The sequence below is a fragment of the Microtus oregoni genome, unplaced genomic scaffold (assembly GCF_018167655.1).
Source record: "Microtus oregoni isolate MIOR12 unplaced genomic scaffold, Mior012 000000F_ref0000247, whole genome shotgun sequence".
Classification (NCBI taxonomy): domain Eukaryota; kingdom Metazoa; phylum Chordata; class Mammalia; order Rodentia; family Cricetidae; genus Microtus; species Microtus oregoni.
The window spans coordinates 13,537,584-13,560,891 of record NW_024543059.1 but is presented as its reverse complement, the minus strand read 5'-3'; the positions used below and the strand labels follow the sequence as shown (position 1 = coordinate 13,560,891).

Here is a 23,308-nt window from a genome sequence, read left to right as displayed (position 1 = left end):
TAGGCTTGTTACTAACTAACTCTTACCACTTAAATTAACTCATATTTCTTTTTTTTTAATATTTATTTATTATGTATACAATATTCTTTCTGCGTGTATGTCTGCAGGCCAGAAGAGGGCGCCAGACCTCATTACAGATGGTTGTGAGCCACCATGTGGTTGCTGGGAATTGAACTCAGGACCTTTGGAAGAGCAGGCAATGCTCTTAACCACTGAGCCATCTCTCCAGCCCCTAACTCATATTTCTTATCTACCCTCTGCCATATGGCGGTACCTTTTTTCAGCACAGCATGTTCATCTCTTACTTCTGCTGCATCTGGCTGGCAACTCCCTGCCTCTACCCTTCTTCCCAGCATCCTCTCTGCCCCCAAAATCCTGCCTACCTATTGGCCATTCAGCTTTTTATCAAACCAATTGGAGTGACAGATGTTCACAGTGTGCAGAAGGATAATTCTGCAGCACTTATTGTAGCATGCAGAGTACCTTCCTGGATTTAAGACACTAGAAAATAGGGGTAAAGGCTCAGTGTAGGCACCAGTTTGACTTCTCCATTTTCGATGAGTCGTATAGGTGTTGTCTCTGTAATGGGGCCTTGCCATCTGCCTTAGTTAGGGTTTTATTACTGTGAAGAGACACCATGACCATGACAAATCTTATAAAGGAAAACATTTAATTGGGGCTGGCTTACATACAGTTCAGAGATTTATTCCATTATCATCATGGTAGGAAGCAATAGTGGCATGAAGGTAGACATGGTGCTGGAGAAGGACCTGAGAGTTCTACATCTGGATCTATAGGAAGCAGGAATAGACATGCCACACTAGGCCAGGCTTGAGTGTCTGAGACCTCAAAGCCACACCTGCTCCAAGAAGGCCACACCTACTCCAACAAGACCACACCTCTTAATAGTGCCACAGGCTTTGGACCTCTGGGGACCATTTTTATTTTAACCACTATGCCGTCAGTTTGTGGAGAGCAACCTATAGTCTTTGCAACAGCCTGGTTGTTTGAGGATTCCCTCTGGACCCCTTTGGCCAAAAATTCAATTAGACGTAGCCCAATCCCAGTATTGGAAGATTTTTTTTTTTTTTTTTTTTTTTTTTGGTTTTCGAGACAGGGTTTCTCTGTGGTTTTGGAGCCTGTCCTGGAACTAGCTCTTGTAGACCAGGCTGGTCTCGAACTCACAGAGATCCGCCTGCCTCTGCCTCCCGAGTGCTGGGATTAAAGGCGTGCGCCACCACCGCCCGGCTCCAGTATTGGAAGATTTATTTGATAACTTAAAGATGGCCAGTTGGGGCTATCTCCCCATTATTTGGCAACTTTATTTAGAATACCTTTCTATGTGTAAATGTTTTAGGAGGCCTCTACTGTATTAGGACCCCACACTACCACTCAGATGGCCCTTAATTTTATCTCTCTCCCATTCCAGCGTCTCATCCATAACTAACTATTCTATTTCCTTTTCCTAATGAGATCTATTTGTCTCCCCTAGTCCCTCCTTTATAAATAACCCTGGTTCTTCAGATTGTAGCTTTGTTATCATTGACTTAACAGCTGAAGTCCACATATAAGTGAATACATAATGTATTTGTTTTTTCTGGATCTGAGCTTACTCAGGATAATTTTTTTCAAGTTCTATCCATTTGCCTACAAATTTCATGATGCCATTTTTTTTAACAGCTGAGAAATTTTCTGATGTGTAAATGTACCATATTCTCTTCACCCATTCTTCTGTTGAGGGACATCTAAGTTATTTCCAGTTTCTGGCTATTATGAATAGAGCAGCAACGAACATGGTTGAACCAGTGTCTGTGTGGTAGGATGAAGCCTCCTTTGGGTATAATGCCCCAAAGTGGTATGGCTGAATCTTGAGGTAGACAGATTTCCATCTTCCTGAGGAACCGTCACACTGATTTCCATAGTTCTATATAGGTTGCATTCCCATCAGCAACGGATGAGTGTTCCTCTTACTGTACATCCTCACCAGTATCCTCAGGTGTAAAGATGAGATCTCAGAGTAGTTTTGATTTGCATTTCCCTGATGCCTAAGGATATCAAACATTTCTTTAAGTGTTTCTCAGGCATTTGAATTTTCTCTATTGAGAATTCTCTCTGTAATCTGTGCCCATTTTTTTAAATTGGGTTATTTGTTTTTCTTGATATTTGGGTTTTTTTGAGTTCTTTATATATAGTTTGGATATTTGTCCTCCATCAGATGTGCAGTTGGTGAAAATCTTTTCCCATTTTGTAGACTGATGATTTGCCTGAATGACGGTGTCCTTTGCTTTTCAGAAACTTTTCAGTTTCATGAGATCACATTTATTGATTGTTGACCTTAGTGCCTGTGTTCTGTTCAGTCTTTTCCTGTGCCAATGCGTTTAAGCCTGTCTCTGCTTTCTTGTCTATCAGGTTTAGTGTATCTGTTTTATGTTGATGTCTTTGATCCATTTGATTAGAAGTTGAGTTTTGTGCAAGGTGATAAGTGTGTATCTATTTGGATTCTTCTGCATACAGTCATCCACTTTTACATACCACTTACCAAAGTAAACTCTACATTAGGTAAGCAATCTAAACTGATCTATAACCTCTAACAAAATAGAAACAGTGCTGTGGGGGTAACCCTTCTGTGCTCTGAATATATGTTGCTCTCGTTGGTTGATAATAAAAGCTGCTTTGGCCTATAGCAAGGCAGAATATAGCTGGCAAGAAAGCCAAACTGAAAACAGGAGGGGGGGGGCGGAGTCGAAAGAGACTAGCCACCCAAGAAACAAGATGCCAGCAGACCAGTAAAAGCCATGGCCACATATCAATACATAGATTAATAGACATGGGTTAATTTAAATGTAAGAGCTAGTTAGTAATAACCCTGAACTATAGGCCAAGCAGTTTGTAATTGATATTAAGCCTTTGAATGATTATTTAGAAGCCACAGCAGGATGGGTCAGGACAAATACAAAGTCTCCCAACCAAAAAATCCCAGGGCCAGGTAGTTTTAGTACAGAAGTCTACCAGGCTTTCAAAGAAGAGTTAATGCCAATTCTCCTCAAATTATTCCACAAAATAGAAATAGAAGGAACATGTCCAGTTCATTTTATTTTGGTAAGTGGTATGTAGTGAGAAAGTTAATCGTTTCTTTTAGATTTTCAAATTTGGTGGAGTACAGTTTGTTAAAGTATTTCCTTACTGTCTGGGTTTCCTATGTCTGATGTATGTCCCTCTTTTGTTTCTGCTTTTGTTAATTTGGGTATTTTCTTTATGCCTTTTAATTAATTTGGATAAGGGTTTATTAATCTTACTGATTTTTCAAAAAGAACCAACTCTTTCATTTCATTGATTCTTTGTATTTTAATGTTGTTTCTGTTTTACTGATTTCAGCTAAGTTTGATTATTTCTTACTGTCCACTCCTTTTGGATGTGATTTCTTCTTTTTGTTCTAGAACTATCAGATGTGTTGTTAAGTCACTAGTGGGAGATTGCTCCAATTTTTTTCTGTTGGCATCTATTGCTATGAGCTTGCCTCTTGGAACTGCCTTCTTTGTGTCCTGTAAGTTTGGGTATATTATGTATTAATTTTCATTCAATTCTAGAAAGTCTTTAATTTCTTAATTTCTGTCTTGACCCATTTTTCATTCAGTAGAGAGTTTGTAAGCATTCTGTTTTTGTTGTTGGTATCCAACTTTAATCCATGGTAGTCTGGCATACAGTGTGTTACTTCAATTTTCTTGCATCTCTTGAGACTTGCTTTGTATTGGAGTACATGGTCAATTTTGGAGAAAGTTCCTTGAGCTGTGGAGAAGAAGGTATATTCTTTTGTATTTGGGTGAAATGTTCTGTAAATAGCTGTTAGGTTCATTTGGTTTATAACATCAGTTAGATCTAGTATTTCTTTTCTGTTTTTTTAAAGATTTATTTATTTATTTATTTATTTATTATGTATACAACATTTTGCCTCCATGTATGCCTGCACGCCAGAGGAGGGTCCAGATCTCAGTAAGGACCTCTGGAAGAGCAGCCAGTGCTCTTAACCACTGAACCATCTCTCCAGCCCCCTAGACCTAGCATTTCTGTTTAGTTTTTCTCTGAATGACCTATATTGGTGACATTGGAGTATTGAAGTCCCCATTATCAGTGTGTGAGGGTCAATGTGTGATTTCAGCTGTAGCAGTGTTTCTTTTTTTTTAATTGATTTTTATTGAGCTCTACAGTTTTTTCTGCTCCTCTCCCTGCCTCTCCCCTACCCCTTTCAATCCTCCTCCAAGGTCCCCATGCTCCCAATTTACTCAGGAGATCTTGTCTTTTTCAACTTCCCATGTAGATTAGATCTATGTAAGTCTCTCTTAGTGTCCACATTGTTGTCTAAATTCTCTGGGATTGTGGTTTGTAGGCTGGCTTTCTTTGCTTTATGTTTAAAAACCACCTATGAGTGAGTACATGTGATAATTGTCTATCTGTGTCTGGGTTACCTCACTCAAAATAATGTTTTCTAGCTCCATCCATTTTCCTGCAAAATTCAAGATGTGGTTATCTTTTTTTTTCTGCTGAGTAGTACTCCATTGTTTAAATGTGCCACATTTTCCTTATCCATTCTTCAGTTGAGGAGTATTTAGATTGTTTCCAGTTTCTGGCTATGACAAACAAAGCTGCTGTGAACATAGTTGAACATAGTTGTGGCACGATTGAGCATCCTTTGGATATATACCCAAAAGTGGTAATACTGGGTCTTGAGGAAGGTAGTTCCCTTTTCCCCACAACTTCTCCAGCATAAGTTGTCATCAGTGTTTTTGATCTTGGCCATTCTTACAGGTGTGAGATGGAATCTCAGTTATTTTGATTTGCATGTGTTCTTACCTTGTCTACCCATCTTTTCCTCTATTTGGTGTAGTTGGGGCTGTCTGTGACTCTGGTCAGTCTTCCAGGTGCCAGTGAAGCCAAGGCTCACATGGTTGCTCCTTGTGGTGCAGTCAGTGCCATGGTTCCAGTCACCCCGATGGTCACTCTGTGTTCCTGGAGGTTGCTTGGTGCTCCTGGGGTTTGCTCTGCTCCCGTGGAGTTCGCTGGCTCAGTCCAGTTTCCGTAAATGCCCCGACATGCTCCAGCCTAGGTTGCTGGCTCAGTCTGTTTCTGTAAATGTCCTTGGTCTGGATCTTGCTCCTGTGGAGTTTGCTGTCTCGGCCTCTTTCATAGGTTTCTTTAAGGAATTTATTAATTTCCTCTTTAAGGACCTCTATCATATTCATAAAGGTTATTTTAAGATCTTTTTGTTGTCTTTTGGCTATGTTGAATACTAAGGCCCTGCTGTGGTAGGGTTGCTGTACTCTAGTGGAGACATTGTCCTGGCTGTTACTGTGTTTTTATGCTGGCATCTAGGCATCTGGGTTTGGGAAGATTGTAGTTCTAGGAGCTGATACTGGTCTTTGTTGGGTGAGGGTTTCCTTCCTTGGTTTCTGTTGCCCTCTCTGGTTCTTTGGAGAGTGTGGTGATTGTGTGTTGCCTGTTAGGAAATTCATCTAGGATCGAGACAGATGTGACCACTGCGGGTTCCAGGTGTTTCTAGGTAGTGGGAGCTGACAGTAATAGGAATGGGCTAGGAGGGGGATGCAGGGGGCTCCCCAGAGGGAGGAAAGTCTAGTGTTCTACCAGGATTTGCTTAGCCCCTGGGAATGGGGGCAGAGAGTGAGGAGAGGCCACAGCAGGTGATCTGCTGCAGAGTGGGGATGAAACCTAGGGAAGGGACTTAGAGGAGCTGAGGAAGAGGTGAAGATCTGCAGTTAGCTCCCTGCTTCCCCTTCTGGAATGGCCTGTGGGCTCCTAGGGAGTGCCTGCTATAGTTGGGGACTGGGATAAAGACATGATTTGGGGTGGGCTGAGAGGGAGAGTTTGGAGGGGAAGATCTGTGTGGCCCACTGGAGACAGGGTAGAGGTCAGGGAGGTTGGCTTCAGCAGGTGGTCTGCAGAGCCAGGTATGAGACTGGAGCACTGGAATTGGAGAAGAGGTGATGTGGGAGTCCCCTCTGTATGCTGTGAATGTGTTTTACTGCCATTGGTTAATAAAGAAGCTGCTTCAGCCTATGGCAGGGCAGAATATTGCCAGGCTGGAAGAGATCTAGAGAGAAAGTAGGCAGAGTCAGAGATACCAGTAGCAGCCACAGGAGAAAGATGCCCAGAACCTTTATTGGTAGGCCACAGCCTTGTGGTGATACACAGAATAATAGAAATGGGTTAAGATAAAAGCTAGCTAGGAAATCGCCTGAACTATTGGCCAAACAGTGTTGTAATTAATATAGTTTCTATGTAATTATTTGGGTCTGGGTGGCCTGGAAATGAAAGCAGTCTCTGCCTACAAAGAGGTGAAGATCTTCAGTTAGCCTACCTGCTTCCTTGGCCACAGTGGCCATGGATTCTCAGGGAGCACCTGCTGGAGCTGGGGGCTGTTTCCCTGGCTGAAGTTAAGTTTGCATTCTTACACATTTGGGGACCACATACAGGGTGGCTAGGCCCTCCTTGCCCTTGATTGTTGATATCAATCAACAGTTAAGAAAATGCCCTCCAGACATGTCCGTAGGACAGCCTGATGGAGGCAACTGCTCAATTGATCTTCTTCCCAGGGGACTCTAGCTTGCATCAAGTTGACAGAAACTAACCAGCACACCCGTTTATTAGGATTTGAAATTCGGTTGAAAGCTGAGTAATGAGCTTAATGTTGATCAGACTGTCCACACCACCCGTCAGTCACAGAAGTAGTCTGGACCAAGCTATAAAAGCAGGTAGCTTGTGAGGTGGATCATGAGCTGTTATTGGCCTGCTTTTCAGTTGAATACCTAGAGTTCCTATCAATGACCAAGCGTTGTTGAAAGGATGTTTTAGTTTGAAAAAGGGGCAACAAAGAAACAACCCAGGATTCATTAATGAGTTGTACTTCTGTTTTATTTTATTAATTACAAACTCAGGAATGCAGAAACAAATGGAGCAGGATCGGAAGAGGTTTGGCCAGGCTGCCTGGGCCACAGCCATGCCCAGACTAGAAAATCTCCAGCTCATGTTAGCGCGGGAGACTCTGCAGCTGATGCGAGCCAAAGAGCTGTGTCTCAGCCACAGGCGAGCCGAAATCCAGAGGAAGGTAAGACAGACAAACACAACCCTCTAAAGGCATGTTGCCCTTTCCTCCTAGGCGTTGGTAATGAGCTCCCTTTGTGTTTTCCAGCACAGGCTTCCAGTAGATATGTTCTCAAGATGTTTCTGAATATAGCCCAGGATTTGCTTGTAACACTGAGTTTAGGATTGAAGTGGGAGATTTATTTTAAAAACCAGTCCAGCAAAGCCAGGCGGTGGTGGTGCACACCTTTAATCCCAGCACTTGGGAGGCAGAGGCAGGCAGATCTCTGTGAGTTCGAGACCAGCCTGGTCTACAGAGTTAGTTCCAGGACAGGCTCCAAAGCCACAGAGAAACCCTGTCTCGAAAATCAAAAAAAACAATCCAGCAGTATGTTCAGTAAATACTCCTGTACACACACACGTGTGTGTATCTGCATGCCTCTGCTTGTGAACAGTGTGACAGTGTCCTGGAGCCAACATCTTGCATACAGGTTCTAAACATGTATCCCACCACTGAGCCCCAGCCCATCGTAGCTAAACAAGGGCTCCACTATGTCTTAATCTAAGTGGCTCTTCATAGGCTCATAGTCAGGTAAGAATTTCCATAGTCTTGGGACTTCAGAGCAGAATCTTGTCAGTAGCTGCCTTAGATCAGGCTGCTTGTAAGAAGATGCCATAGTTGGGCTGACTACAAAGATATTTAATTATTCCTCACAGCTCTGGAGATAGACACCGAAGATTGAGGGCTCTCTTCCTGGCTGTGGCCATCCTTGCTGTGTGCTCACAGCCTCTCCTGTCCATGAGAGGAAGCACCACTAAGAGCCTTCCCACCACAGGGTCCCACCCCTCGACCTCATCAGACCTATCACCTCCAAAGGCCCCTTCAATATTGCCACACTGGTGCTTAAGAGTGCTAATATTTAATGTTTCTAGACCACAAATGTGTTGCCTTGATTTAAGGTGGAGTGTATGTAGAGCACACTGAATGCATTCAAGTTTGTCTCTTGAGATGTGAGTGCTTTGTCTGACTCCTTTCTTAGAGTTGGAAGAGCAGAACAAGGCCAGGATGCTTACTATGCTAATCATGTATTCCTCTCTGCACACAGGTGGAGGAACTTCCAGTCCAGGGAAAGACCATAGATGCTGTAGATGAGCTGGAAATACAGTATTACGAGATTCAGCTGGAATTGTATGAGGTTAAACTTGAGATCCTGAGAAGTGAGGAGACGATCCTTGTCACACGGTTGGACTCTGTTAAGAGACTTATAAAAGGTAACATTCACGTTTATGTCAGAATGAAATGTCGAGTCACATGTTCGAGGACATGTAGACCAATTATCAATTTAGTCTTATGAATGACCCACTACAGCTACTGCCTGTTTTTAGTTTCTCTTTAGGATGTTTATTGTTCGACAGTAGATTCAATACTCTATCAAGTTACCTCATTTTTACCTAATATACAATAGACTCATTTAAGTATAATAATTTTGAAAACTCTGAATTTTAATGGCCACATAGTGTCCGTTTTCCAGGCATACTGTGGTTTCTGGTCTCTCCCTGTCTTGAACATTGGTGCAGCAGAAAATCTTTTTTGTACATGTCCTGTCCACAGATTCCTGATAATTTATGAGATAAATATTTAAAAATAGAATGGTTGGGTTAAGGGCAATGCTTACTAACACTTTAATATGTAGCTACCAAAATGGCTAGGGTAGAAATTTGAAATACATCTTCCTCTTCCCTCTATTATTTCTCTCTTCTGAGTTTCATAATAGCCCGTAGAGAGGCTGCACAGAAGGGCACCCAGCAGCAGATGAGGGCGGGCCTTCCGTGTCCATGCTGTTCTCTTTGCATCCCAGACTTTGCACTTCGGAGAGAAGATGGCACCGCACAGCCTTTGTTTATTTCATTACAATTGATAATGAAAACAGTTTAATAATTTAATGGCTATTTTTCTTTGAGACGTTGCCTTTTCTTTTCTCCCCCATTTTTCTCTTTTTTTGGTGTTTTGAGACAGGGTCTTGCCATGTAGTTGTAGCTGGCTTCAAGCCCATTGTAGCCTCCTTCCTCAGCCCTGAGGGTCGGGTCTCAGATGTGCACCACCACACCGCACACCTTTACACTTTATAACCCAGTTTATACACGCATGTCCTGTGCTTTGCTCGTGTTCACACCCCACTACCCTTGGTTGTTACCTACCCTGTGTCTCCTTTCTCTCCCAGTAGTTTGTAGTTCTCCTGCTGTTGTGTACACACACACACACACGTTACTGATGGGTTCATGTAACTGACACAGCCTGGACTCTGCATTGCTCTGTGGTCAATGATGGCCTAAATCCTCGGTCTTCACTTCCCAGGTGCTGGGACTGTAGTTGGTGCCACCATGCCCTGCTTTACTACTGTCCCCAGATTCTGCATCTGAGAAAAGTCATGCCAGCTGTATCTTCTTAGAATCCTTTCCACACTACAGATTGTATTCAGTTGTTGGTCATACTATTCTCCCCAAATTGGTCCCAATCATTGATATTTTTTTTTTTTTTTTGTTTTTTGAGACAGGATTTTGCTGTAGCTTTGGAGCTTGTCCTGGAATTAGCTCTTGTAGACCAGGCTGGTCTCAAACTCAGATCTGTCTGCCTCTCGAGTGCTGGGTTTAAAGGCATGTGCCATCTCTGCCAGGCCGATCATGGATTTTTTAAAAAACTGGAGGCCCTGAGCCTTCTGACCACAGTGGGTTGGTCTGAGGCATCCTGGTGTGGGCTTTGCACTCCTGTGTTACCCCCGGGACCCTGCTGCTCCACGTCCTCTGATGCTCTCACTTCTTTATTCTTCCAGATGAAGCTTAGAATCACTTTGGCAACTTCTAACAAACAAAACTCACTGGACTTTTGATTGGGATTGTGCTTAAAATTAGTACTTGGGGAGAATGGTCATCTTGCAGTTTTGATTCCTCCTACCCAAGATCATGGTAGGTCCCTCCATATCTTCAGTCTCTCTCTCCAGGCCCCTTCAAGTTTAATGATCCTCACGCATGGCCTCGGCATTTGGTTGGTTTAATCTTGATATCCAAAACCTTTGCAGCTCTTTTCAGTTGTGAACATTTTATACATTTAGGGGAACTTTTACTTTTCAGTAGTTAACCTGGAAGGGTGTTTTCCTTCGGGATGGGACTCTGGTTTGGGGAGGACATAGAAAATTTTGTAGTCTGTGTGCTTCTGCAGGGTTCGGGGTTGTTACAGGCATGGTTTTTAAAAATCAGTATATAATCGAGAGTGAAGACAGGTGAGACAGCGTGTGCTGTGCTGGGGCATCGGGGAGAGGCGTGACGAACCCGAGCACTCACGTCATTCGCTAGGGAAGGAGGCTCTGTCTCTCTCTCTCTCTCTCTCTCTCTCTCTCTCTCTCTCTCACACACACACACACACACACACACACACACACACACACGGGTGTGAAGAGATGTTTATCACCATGAAATCGGAAATAACAGAACACTGGGGCATTCTGAGAATGCTTGAACTAATGGATATTATGTGGCCATTAAAATGCTTTTTCCATCCCAGCACTCGGGAGGCAGAGGCAGGCGGATCTCTGTGAGTTCGAGACCAGCCTGGTCTACAAGAGCTAGTTCCAGGACAGGCTCCAAAACCACAGAGAAACCCTGTCTTGAAAAAACCAAAAAAAAAAAAATAATAATAATAAAATAAAAAAAATAAAATAAAATGCTTTTTCCAGCACATGGAACATGTCTGGTAGAAAACTGCTACTGTGTGCAGCTATGTAAGAAGTGTGCATATGTAATTCTAATGCTGTTTTCCTCTACATGATGTAATACAGCTAGTCTTTCTTTACATTTAAAGACAGTTTTTGAATTATTTTCTTATAGTAAGACATTCCTAAGAAAATCACTAATCTGTTTAGAGAAACAGGATGAAGTGATCTACTATGACCCGTGTGAAAGTCCCGAGGAGCTGAAGAGCCTGGCTTACGGTCCGGAGCTGCACCCTGGTGAGAATGGGGAGCTGAGCGCACTGAGACAGCAGTGCCAGCGGCTGGAGGCTCAGCGGGGCCGCATCTCTGCCAGGAGGGCCCGCCTCAGGAACAGAAAGGTACGCTCCACGAGCTGGCCTCCTTCCTTCTAGGCTTTCACTTTAATGGGAGGGTAAAGGGCACAGGGCATTGAAAAGGTTTACCTACACCATGACTAATGTTCTTTGTATTTTTGTCTCCGTGGCTAGAGCCAAATATATATGTATGTGATTTTTAATGAGCTCTACATTTTTCTGTTCCCCTCCCTGCCTCTCCCCTTAAACACTCCTCCAAGGTCCCCATTTTAAAATGCTAAAAAAAATTGAGATTTAAGTTTTTACCATAATATCTAGATTTTTAATTAGTTCATTCGGTAATTATTTATTGAATTCCTACTCTGTGCATAGTAGTTTTATAATCAGAATAAGGGTGGGGGCCTCGGAAGAGCACTTATGGCAGGAGCCTGAGAACCTCACTTCAGTCCCCATAACCATGGGGGAGGAAAGCGCCGACATCCGAAGTTACCCTCTGACCTCTGCCCATGCATATTAATAGATAAAAACAAAACAGAGGGAGTGTGGTGTGGCACTGCTGGTTCAGGCCTGAAATCCTAGCTACCTGAGAGGCTGAGGCAAGCTTGAGGCCAGTCTGTGTGACTTGTGGAGACCTTGTTTCCAGTGAAGAAATAAACAGTAGCTGTAGTTCAGCAGTAGAAGCTTGACTGGCGTGCAATCCCCGGTGCCACAAAATAAAATAAACCTACTACACTAGGGAGAAACTAATAATCACCTGTACAGAATAAATTTTAAGCTAAATTTATAGATAATGAAGCCAGTCACAGATGCAACATTCGTCTTACTTTAGACCTTATGTTTTGTGAAACAAAACTTAAAAAACAAAACCCAAAGATTTGTGGGTTTTTTCCTTTTCTTCTTTGTGTGTGTGGTTTTTTTTTGTTACTTGAGACGGGTTTCTCTGTGGAGCCCTGACTGTCCTGGAACTCACTATGTAGACCAGACTGGCCTTATACTTAAAGATGTCTGCTTCTGCCTCCCAAGTGCTGGGATTAAAGGTGTGCACTACTACTGCCTGGCTTGTTTTCTTTTTTTTTAATTGAAAAAAAAAAGTTTTTTATACAATATATTTTGATCCCCAAGCTCCTCCTAGATCCTCCCCACCTCCCTACCCAATTTTATGTTCTTTCTTTCTCTTAAAGAACAGAACAAAATAAAAAAATGAAAATCAAACAAGCAAAAGACCAATAAAGTAAAAAAAAAAAGCAAAACCAAAGTAGAATGAAACTCATTTGCTCCCTTAATTCTAAAATAAGATAATTATATAAAACACAGAAATAATTTTTTTCAGTAGAAGAGAAAGTTCCTATATTTCATTAATTGCTCATATTTATTGTGATTTATTATTGGAATTATTTTTTTTGCCATTTGGGATTGTTTATTAGGCCAGTGCTCTGCCAGTGAGCTATATATCCCAGCCCAACCTGCTTTGTTTTGAGGCTGCCTGCTGGCCTCTGCTCAGTGGCTTGAATTACAGGCAGATGCCCAGCTGTGCCTTCCATGCAAACGTTAACTTCTGGGAACAGTCTTTGCAGGTCTGTGCTCCAGAGCTGTAGTCTCTGGGTTAGGGGCTGTTCTTCAGATGGTCTGACAACTTACAGGCTGTTGGCCTTTGTCCCACACTTAAGAAAGCCCAAGCTAGGGCCATGTGGTTCAGCCCCCCAGTTCAGTGCTACTGTAGTCGGTTGGATGGATGCTCGTCTGTCAGGACAGTGTCCTCTAGACCGTCACTGGTTCTCCACCTTCCCAATGCTGGGACCCTTTAATACAGTTCCTCATGATGTGGTGACCCCAACCATAAAATTATTTTTCTTGCTACTTTGTAATTGTAATTTTGCTACTGTTATGAATCATAATGTAAATATCTATTTTCCAATGATCTTAGGTGACCCCTGTGAAAGGGTCATTTGACCCCGAAAGGGTTGCAACCCACAGGTTGAGAACCACTGTCTTAAACTGAACTGGAGCATTGGCCATCAACCTGCGGGTGGTGTCCCTTCCTCTGCAGCCCAGCAGCTCTCCACTGGGTTGGAAAACACTTGGCTAACAGAGTGGAGGCTGAAGTCCCGTTTCAGATGCATGCCACTGTTGGTGGAAATCACAGCCTGGCCACTTTCAAGGGCAAAATGCCAACTTAAGATTTAGTTTTTTTATGTTTGTGCGTGTGTGTCTGCATGCATGTATGTGCACGTGGACGCAGATGCCTGTGGAGAGAAGGGCGTCAGATTCCCACTGCTGTAGTTACAGGGCGCTGGGAACTGACCTGTTCTTCCGCAAGGGCTTCGAGCCCTCTTCTCTACTGAGCCATCTTCTAGCCCCTACAATTCCTCTTAAGCTAAGTTTTCATGTGTAAGGAAGCTAGTAACATTGATGGTACAAATTTCACGGCAACCATACGGATAAAGGGCACTGCAGCTCAGACAGAAAACACTCGGTGCATGTTAGCGTTACTGCTCTTGGGTCATGAGGAGTGGCTGAGCAAGGGAGAAGTACACTTTTTAATGTAGTTCCCAAGTATTTCTAGGTGGGCTACCATTTTGTAGATATGTTTGGGGATATAATTAGTATTTATAACATGGGGAAGTGGGTTAAACAGCTGCATTAGGACGGATTTGTGAGATGGTTGCCCTATGAAGGCATCCACTGCCGAGCATGACGACCAGGACCCACGTGACATAAGGAGAAAACAGACTCCAGCAAGTTGTTCCCTGACCTCTTTGTGTGCACTATGGCATGTGTGTCCCGTACCGCCCCCCCCCCCCCCCCCAACAAACAAAGTAATGAAACAGATGGCCGAGACACTTCATCTCTCAAAGCACTCTGCTGGGAACAGGTGACACCTGTGGGCAGTCCTCGTCACATAACTGTAGGGGAAGACCTGCTATTGACCCTCTTTGGAAACTGAACACCTTACATGTTAGTCAAAAATGCAGTGTTTCCAACTCTACTCCAGCCCATATTTTACTAAAAAACCATGTATGTAACTTGTGTTATCTGCCCAGGATCACTGCCAAGAAAATCATCGGCTCAGACTGCAGCAGGCTAAACAAAGTGTGAGCCGTTTTCACCAGCACCACAGTATTCAGATGGTGAGTACCTGATGCTGGGTCAGCCTGTGGAACTACACAGCCAGGACCGATGAGGGTGGGCCTCCTTTCCTTGTGCATACATACATGACGAACCCTGCGCCTTTACAAGAATGTGTTGTTTACATATAGAAAAGAGACAAAATAAAAGAAGAGGAGCAAAAGAAAAAAGAGTGGATAAGCCATGAACGCCAGAAGACACTTGAGCGACTAAAAGCGTATAGGGAGGTAAGTTCTAGAAAGATTCACTTACTGTCATCTGGGGAGATGAGCCTCACCCACCCTAGAAAAGAGTAATGAATTATGAACAGATAACAGAAATTCTTTAAAAGATTTACTTTAGTATGTATACAGTGTTTTATCTGCATGCGTGCCTTCACTCCAGAAGAGTGTATCAAATCTCATAGATGGTTGTGAGCCACCATGTGGTTGCTAGGAACTGAACTCAGGACCTCTGGGAGAGCAGTGCTCTTAACCTCTGAGCCATCTCTCCAACCTGATAACATAGAATTTTAAAAAATGCTATTATTGATAAAGAACAAAAATTAGGGAAGCCACAATGTGAACCCACTGCCGGCTTTTCTTTTCTTTGGATTGAGGTAGGTTCTTAGATATACCCTATAGCTGCTGTTCTTTTGCTGTGAAGAGACAGCCCTACCAAGGCTGTTGATACCCTTTGGTGTCACTACCAAGGCTTATAAAGGAAAGCATTTAACTGGGGGCTTGGTTACACTTTTTTCATGGGCTAGGCCATTGTCATCATGGCTGCAGCTGGCAGCTCAAAGCCTCCCTCCAGCGACACACACCTACTCCTTCCTAAACACTCGCTCCAGCATTCAAACCATGCTTTTCAAACCATGACTCCCAGAGTAGCCCAGAATTCAATCCTGCATTGGCCCCCAGCTGCTATCTATACTGGTGTGTGCTACTTGCCTGGTTACAGCTGCTATTGTTGATATCACAACATATCTGGGCTCCTGCTCTCTTTTCTGAATGCTCTGAACTGCCTTCAGTCTCAGCTGGCTTCTCTTCATTTTTATTTTTAGTGTGTCGGTGTAAGCACACACATGCCTGTGGAGGTCAGAGGTCAGCCTCAGGTGGCCATTCTTCAGGAGCTCTCTACCTTGGTTTTTGAGACAGGATGTCTCATTGGCCTGGCACTCACCAAGTAGGCCATGCTGACTGGCCAGCAAGCTCCAGGAGCTGCACAGCCTCCCCCCTCAGCTCTGGGGTTACAGGCTCTGGGGGTTGGACACAGGTTCTCTTGTTTGCACAAGCACCTTACCTAGCTTTCTTTTTCTTTTTAACAAATGTCTAACTATCGCTGTGGAGGAAGCAGGGGCAGCTGCAACCCCAGGGCTCTGCTGAGGCCAAGGTTTTTCCTTTCCTCTCTGCCTCTCCAAGAGATGATGGTGAACACTTTCATCCGTATACATCTTTTTCATCTTCATTCTATTAAGAGATTAAGTATTGGGGCTGGAGAGATGGCTCAGAGGTTAAGAGCATTGCCTGCTCTTCCAAAGGTCCTGAGTTCAATTCCCAGCAACCGCATGGTGGCTACAACCATCTGTAATGGGGTCTGATGCCCTCTTCTGGCCTGCAGGCATATGCACAGACAGAATATTGTATACATAATAAATAAATAAATATTAAAAAAAAAGAGAGGTTAAGTATTATATGGTCACTTAGTTGAACAGTATAGATGTGGGGTTTTTTTTTTTTTGTTTGTCTTTTTTGTTGTTGTTGTTTTGAAAAAGATAGGGCTTCACTCTGGCCCAGGGTGGTCCCCACCTCAAGGCGGCACAACTGGTGCTCCCGCTGCCATGTGGGCAGTGCTCCTTGAGATTGTGAAAATAGGCTCGGCAGCATGGGTTGTGTGGGCGGCCAGAGTTCTTGTGATAGGATGTGAACGTCTGTGGAGTTGCACCATTTTGATGCCCCACGTTGTGGCAAGTCTCTCACTAGCTTTTCATCCTCAGAGGTGTCCAGCTCCTCATTCCGCACTGAAAACGACCTGCTTAGAAACCAGGGTGCCAAACCTGTCAGGTGGACGCTCTCGGAAGAGGTCCTCAACAGCTCATCACAAGACAGATCATCCTGTCTCTAGCAAAAACGGAAGTGTTGCTTCCCCCTTACCTGAAGATAATAGGAAAACCCCAGAACATCAAGTCGCCTGTGGCAGCGTCCCTCTTCAGGTTTTTGTTCCAGCTGGTGACCAGACACTGTCCCGATTCAGTGAGGATCTGTCACTACCACCACAGCCACCGCCTCCTCCTCCACCACCACCCCCTCCTCCTCCTCCACCACTTCCTCTCCCTACTCTGTCCTCTTTTCAAGCCACCACTCATCAGAATTTGGGACTGAGGACTTCAGCAGCAGAGGCCCAGCCACTGTCTCTAGCGTTCGAGGCGGCTGCTGAAAGACCATGCGATTGTCTGGACAGCTTCCAGCGTACAGGTAATTCACTGCGGTCCTGCTCTTGCTCCCTGTGGGTTCTCATGCTTCTGAAGTCTCAGTTTCAATTTAGAATCTTTTTCAAAATTCTCTTGTCTCAAAATACCCCGCATTTGTTGCCGTGGTATTACTCCTATTGTGACTGTTGTAGGTGAGATTGAATTTGACATGCTAACGAGCCTGAAAACACACCTCTGCATTTGCTGGTTGTACAGTGTGACACCCCTAAGCTGTTAAAGAGTCAGTCTACTTCAGCCTGCCCCCACTTCAGCATGGATTTGAGTTCAGCCAGTGTTTCTCAATACAGCTTTAAATGGTGTTTGTTACACCTCTGAGTCATCCACAGAACTAAGTGTTGAATTTAATCGAGAATACTGGAAAATTGGGCCAGCTTTTCTCTTCATACTGTATACACTCACGTTTTTGTTTAGTGAGGGCCACAGTTCTCATGCATAATTCTAATTGTGGCTTCAGACATTGGCCTTTGGGGAAACTGGCCTAAACCTGCCAAGACTCAAAGCCTGCTGCTTAGGAGGGTTGTCTTAGATAAACCCTGGTAAAATACTATGCTCTGGCTAAGTATGTTGCTCCACCTAGAACACACAATTCCTGGGATAGGGATGAGCATGAAGCCCATGGAACGTACATGCTGCTTTTGGTTAATTGAGCGCTCTGCTTATTTTGAGTTCAGGCCTTCATCATGCCCAGAACAGGCTGTGAAGGAAAACGCCTGCAGGTTTAGGTGGCAGGCAGCCCATCGGTAGGGCTTGCAATAACATGCAACGAAGAGCGATTTCCTGTTTGCCCAGATTCGAGTTTAGATGCAGGAGTATTCTCAGCTTAGGTTGAATGCAGTTTTGGGGGGGGGGGGGGGAGGCTCTGATCTACTCACAAACACTGTATAGCACCGCAGAGTAAGAAGGGTGGACTTGATTATGGAACTTGCCTAAGCAGTTCTCAATGGGGTTGTAATCAGGTGAGGCCTTGAGTCCAGAATGGAGGAGACTAGTTAGCCATCACCCAGCTCTTCAGTCCCCAACCAGAAATGACCATTAATCCTGAAGGCTTACCTGGTAGACGTCTAAGTTAGTGGCTCTGTTCATGCCCTGTGTCTGACAAGCAAGGAAAGGTTTTACCCTCAGGGTCTCAGAGTTGTAAAAACAGCTCCTCACTACTATCTTAGAACTTTGAGCTAATTTGTGTTTTGACAGCATTTCACACTCTCAGGTAAGGTGGGTGGAATTAAACACGCTGTGCAGGAAATGCGCCAGCGCCTCCCTTTGGGCTCACAGAGTGGCTGATAAGTATAACACTTCAAGCCTTTGTGTGGGAACTCTGAGTGACTGTTGTCAGGGTGAGTCATTACTGACTCACCACCAAGACTAGTAGAGAATGCAGGGCGCATATTCAGGATGTTTGGTGGGAAAGGAAATGGAGGAGAGACAACTGAGAGGAAGCCAGGTCTCACCCAGTGATGGGCTGTTCCACTGTAGGGTGTCTGAAGTCATTTCAACAGAACTCGGGATGGCTGTGGCTCTGAGTTACAGTGCATTTAAAGAAGGGGTGGTAAACTGTTTGACGTGGGATCGTGGTGCTGCTGACAGCTGACCAGCGTCCTGTCAATGGCCAGCTGCACTGTGGGTTTATTAAATCATGGCAGGAACCGATGTGTGTCCTGGAAACCTGGTTTTTCACTATACTTGTTGTCTGCTTAATTTCAGACTCTATGTATGATGTGTTGGCCTGCATACGGCAGGGCAAGGCTTCTCTCCGGAAAGTAGAAGCGCCTTCCTTGTCCCCTCCTCGCACCTCAGTCAATGAACAAGTTCTGGCAGCCATCAGGCAGGGGGTGCAGCTGAAGAAAGTCCACCCAGATGCAGGAGCGAAACCCAGCAAGACGAGTACCAGCGACCTGGAGAGGAGCATCAAGGCAGCCCTGGAAAGAATCAAGAAAGTGTCTGCTGACTCAGACGACAGTGATGAGCAGAACCCTGGTGCTTGGGACCACTAGGGCCTCCGGGTGACAAAGGCAGACATGTCCATCAATGTCCAAAAAGCTAGACCAGCAAGGCTTCCCTGAGAAACTACTCTGTAGCTTAACACTGGGGAGAAGAGTGGAGGCGTGGTGACAGTACTGTCCCCACGGCCAGCCTACCCACCTGTGGGCAGTCACAATGTCTGAGCTGGAGGTGCAGCCCTGTGCTATACATTAGACAATGTACTTCCATGTGCTTGGACACTGGTTCTTCAGACTTAAAGGCTTGAATGTGAACATGATTTTAGCAATAATCCAAATAAATTATATTCTAGAATTACTTTAAATATTTAAATAAAATTTATTTTGTGTATCAGCACTACAGAAACTCATAATAAACAGTATTTATAATGTGTCTGTGTCATGAGGAAATGGTCTCTGGGCCACTATGAAAGCAAAGTTCTTTCTGCCTTGGTGGGTTGGAAACTGCCCAGGATTTCAGCTCAGCATTTAGTTGAGCAAGTGCTGAGGGCACCGGAACAGCATTGCTCACCTCGGACTGGTCAGGAATGGGGAGGGGACCAACACCAAGCGGCCTAGTCACTGCTCAGACTGCCCAGGTGTCCTTTAACCTCATCACCCCAACTCTCAGGACATCAACCCTGAATTTCTGCCAAACAAAACAGACCCACATTTCCTGTTTCTCACCTTCAGCATTCTGTTCTGTCTGGTCAGCACTGGCCTGGCATGGTTGGGAGGCATCCGAACCCTTCAGCAGCTGCTCTTGGACCCGCCACCCGTCACCTATCCCCAAGAGCCAACACTGCTGGGGGCACGTACTGGCCAGTGTGGGGAGTGTGCACCGGCTCACCCTGGCTCTGTACTGCTCCCTCACAGGTCCAGGGGTGTGTGTGGCAGGGCAGTGTAGGCTGCTGGGCATGAAATGGCTTTGCCCCAGGCCGCCTTTCTCACCACAGGCAGAAAACTGGTAGAAGCACAACACTGCAGGCCTTTACTTATCTTTCGGGGAGTTTTAGGTTTTCATTCTGTATTGCAATTTGAGTGTTGTAAGGGGCCAGGAAGCTTCATCGGGTTTGGATAACTCAAGTTTGTCAAAAGTTTGCTTTTTTTGTCAACGGTTTTAGGGGCTCTTCAAAGGCAAGTTCTCCCTAAGTCTGTGATCCAATTGTGTCTTTAGCATTGTAAAACTTCTTGAACTTTCATTTCGGTCTCGTTTCTCCCTTACCTGCTCTTCTTTCAGCTCAGCCCTCAGCATACTCTGACTTCTGGGGTTCGGGATCATGGAAGGGGGCAGTGAGTCCTCTGGTCTTGACTCCAAACCTCCCAATGTGCCCTCTTGAGTGCTGCCCATTGGTTTGTGCCTCCTGATGTAGTCTTCTGGATTTCCAACCCACACAAGGTGAAGGCCAGCCCTGCAGCCTGGCTGCGGGCCCCTGGGCATCTCCCTTTCCTACTGCAGGCTTTGATCTTACGTCCTCAGACTGCTTGCCCCTATTTCCCATAGTGTTGCTCTGAAGCTTAAATGATTGGAATTGTGCGCGCGCACACACACCACACTTCTTCATCTAGGCAAACTCAGACATACTCTTCTGTCCCAATTCCTTTGCTGCCTCCTCTCTGGGATCTTCCCTGCTTCCTTCCCTCACATGACCAATGAGCCTTCTTCTAGACATCAGTGCTGTTACATCACCCATGGTGCTATTACCCATGGGCTGGGGACATAGAGCTTAGTTGGTAGAATGCTTGCCTAACATGAATGAAGCCCTAAATTCAGTTCCTAGCATAGCATGCAGGCAGGCTTAGTGGTGCACACCTGTAATTCTAGCACGTCTTGGCAGGAGGTCTGGCGTTAACTTCTTTCCTGGCTGCGTCCTAAGCTCAGGCAAGCCTAGGATGCTGAAAGACCCAGCCCCAGAGATAAACAAATGGATAGTCTAGTGGGCAGTGTTCATACCTGGCTGTTGGAGATGGATCCAGTCCTGAGGAGGCTATACACACTGAGCATCCTCTGTTCTTGCTAGAGCAGATTGAGCTGTACTAATCAAATGGATTTGTTCATTTGAATATTCATTTGCATCTGAAATCAAATAACTCGTGTCAGGAGCTAGAATGAAAAGGTTTTGATTCATCACCACGTATTCTGTGAAACCACATTGACTGGATTTTTTCTTACCCTTTAGGCTTGTAAATTCATGGGAATGTCCAGTTTTCTGTTACTGCTCTAACAAACCACTACAAATGCAGTGGCTTAAAACTGCACACTATTTAGACTTGGGATCTCATATAGCCCAGGCCGGTCTTGAACTCCTGACCAGCTGCCTTTACCTCCCAAGCACTAGGATTACAGACAGGCACATGCCATTATGCCTCTCCACATACAAACTCTTTCACTGGGTTCTGCTGGGCAGCAGTCTGACATGGCTTTTTCGGGCTAAAAATCAAGGTTTCAGTAGGTGATTTCCAAAGGTGCCGAGGGAAAGCCATTCCCTCTCCTTGTCTACTTCCTGGAAGTTGCTTGTGTTCCTTTGCTGTGGCCCCATCCTATCTCCAAAGCAGCAGTGTGTGGCTTCCTATAAGAACTCACGGGATTATAAAGGATCCAGCCAGACAGTACAGGTAACACCCACCTGAAGGTCCCTTTTGCCTTCTAACTTGGAGGCCGAAAAATGCGGAAAAAAATGTGAGCCAATTCAACCTTATCTGAAGGTCAGAGAGTCTGAGCTTACCCAAAGTTGTTCTGTGTGGCTACACACCCTGAGACAGGGTTTTGGACGTTAAGATAAAGGTAGGCCGCCCAACCCTGACCACAGTTCTGCTCCTCCTTCTGAAATAGGAGGTTTGACCTAGGGAGTGGCTGCCGGCAGGATACTTGGTCTAGGGTGTTTTCACTGCCCCAAGCAACATCTGCTTTACTCAGGAAGTAATGTCTGGACGTCTCAAAGTATTGGAGCAAGTAACTGTTCTGGTTGTCCTTTGCATCATGTTAACGCCGTCTTTGGCCTTCTCCCCTTTTGTATTGGGGTGTAAAAGTGAATGGAAAATAACCACGGGCGGACTCAGAACTCAGGTTGCAGGAGGCACCGAGTAACCCTCCCAGTACTAGCCTACACCTCTGTGTTTCTTATCTCTGTTCCTCCGGACTCAGAACTCAGGTTGCAGGAGGCACCGAGTAACCCTCCCAGTACTAGCCTACACCTCTGTGTTTCTTATCTCTGTTCCTCCTGCCTAACTTTTCTAATCCTCACACCCCCACCCTGGAATGTTTTGTTGAAGCTGGTCTAACAGTCACAGGTTTCTCTCTGGGGCCATTGTTTTATCTAAGGCCGGTTGCCAGGCAATCCCCAGAGGCCTTCCTCTAGGACCCAGGCTGCTCTGAGACCAGCCTTAGGAACACTAACATCCGGGATTCAGGATGGCTCAGTAAGAGCACGTGCTCTTACAGACCACACGGATTTGGTTCCTCTTGAGCAGCTCACACCCAGCTGTAACATTAGCTCCAGGGATCTGACACTCTCTTCTGCCTCCCATCATCACCGTATGCACACAACACACAAAAACTCACACAGGCACGCATGTGCACATGCACGCACACACACACACACACACACACACACACACACCCATTAAGGGTTAGCATCAGGTAAGATGACTCAGTGGACATGCCACTAAGCTTGAAAGCCAACCCCTGGGACCACATATACGAGATCAAAACAGGACAACATACCTTGCAAGTTAACCGGAGACCAGAACAGGAACAACGCACCTTGCAGGTTAAAGTTTGTTTGCAGTTTAGACAGTAAAGCTCCTGCTCGTCCTGCATGAAGTCCTTGCAAGTTAAGGTTTCTATTTGTAATTAATAAGTTCCTGGCTCTGTGGTGGTGATGCACACCTCTAATCCCAGCACTCGAGAGGCAGAGGCAGGTAGATCTCTGAGTTCGAGGCCAGCCTGGTCTCGAAAGTTCTAAGACAGCCAGAGCAGTTAGACAGAGAAACCCTGTCTTGAAAAACAAAGTTTTTGTTAGTTAGATAAGGTGTAAATTGCAAAACATGTTTTTCAACCTGTCTTAAATTTGCAAGCCCCATTCACAGGATGCGCATCCTCACCCCTGTTCCTCCCCTTTCCTTTTGCTTCTCTAACAATGTGTAACAGCTGATTCTCTCACTCCTGTGAGCACTTCACCCCTCCTATAAAAGGAACTTCGAGAGGCCAGCAGGGACTGCTCTCTCAAATCCCAACTGGTCAGTCGTAGAGCACCCTCAAATACAGTTTCTGTTACTTGGACAATCGTAGGTTTGTTCTTTTCTCCTCAAGAGTCTCAGGTTGAAGATGCGGAAGGAAAAAGTCACCTGCTGCAAGCTGTCCTCGGATCTCCACACACTTTGGGAGAGTCACGAAAATAGATGAAAACACAGAGAATTATTAATAAAATACTACCACCACCCACAAAAGTCACTGGATTGAGGTCAAGACCAGCCTTGGATACACAAAACTGTCTAAACAAAATCACTTCCAGTTCTATATGGTAAGGTATTCATAGCAACAGCATGGTTGGACATCATGGGACCTTTAGTCTGGGCCTA

General features: G+C 45.0%; 1 protein-coding gene across 1 annotated transcript in view; it reads left to right on the top strand.

Moving 5' to 3' along the window:
- Whamm (WASP homolog associated with actin, golgi membranes and microtubules) overlaps positions 1-19,119 on the top strand; it is a 28,005-nt gene extending 8,886 nt beyond the window's left edge. Inside the window, exons 4-10 of the mRNA XM_041661138.1 lie at positions 6,948-7,117; positions 8,199-8,364; positions 11,010-11,197; positions 14,194-14,280; positions 14,410-14,505; positions 16,257-16,734; positions 18,453-19,119. Of these exons, the coding sequence (XP_041517072.1) occupies positions 6,948-7,117; positions 8,199-8,364; positions 11,010-11,197; positions 14,194-14,280; positions 14,410-14,505; positions 16,257-16,734; positions 18,453-18,742 (1,475 nt within the window). The 3' untranslated portion in view covers positions 18,743-19,119. The remainder of the gene's footprint in view (positions 1-6,947; positions 7,118-8,198; positions 8,365-11,009; positions 11,198-14,193; positions 14,281-14,409; positions 14,506-16,256; positions 16,735-18,452) is intronic.
- Positions 19,120-23,308: the final 4,189 nt, after the last annotated feature.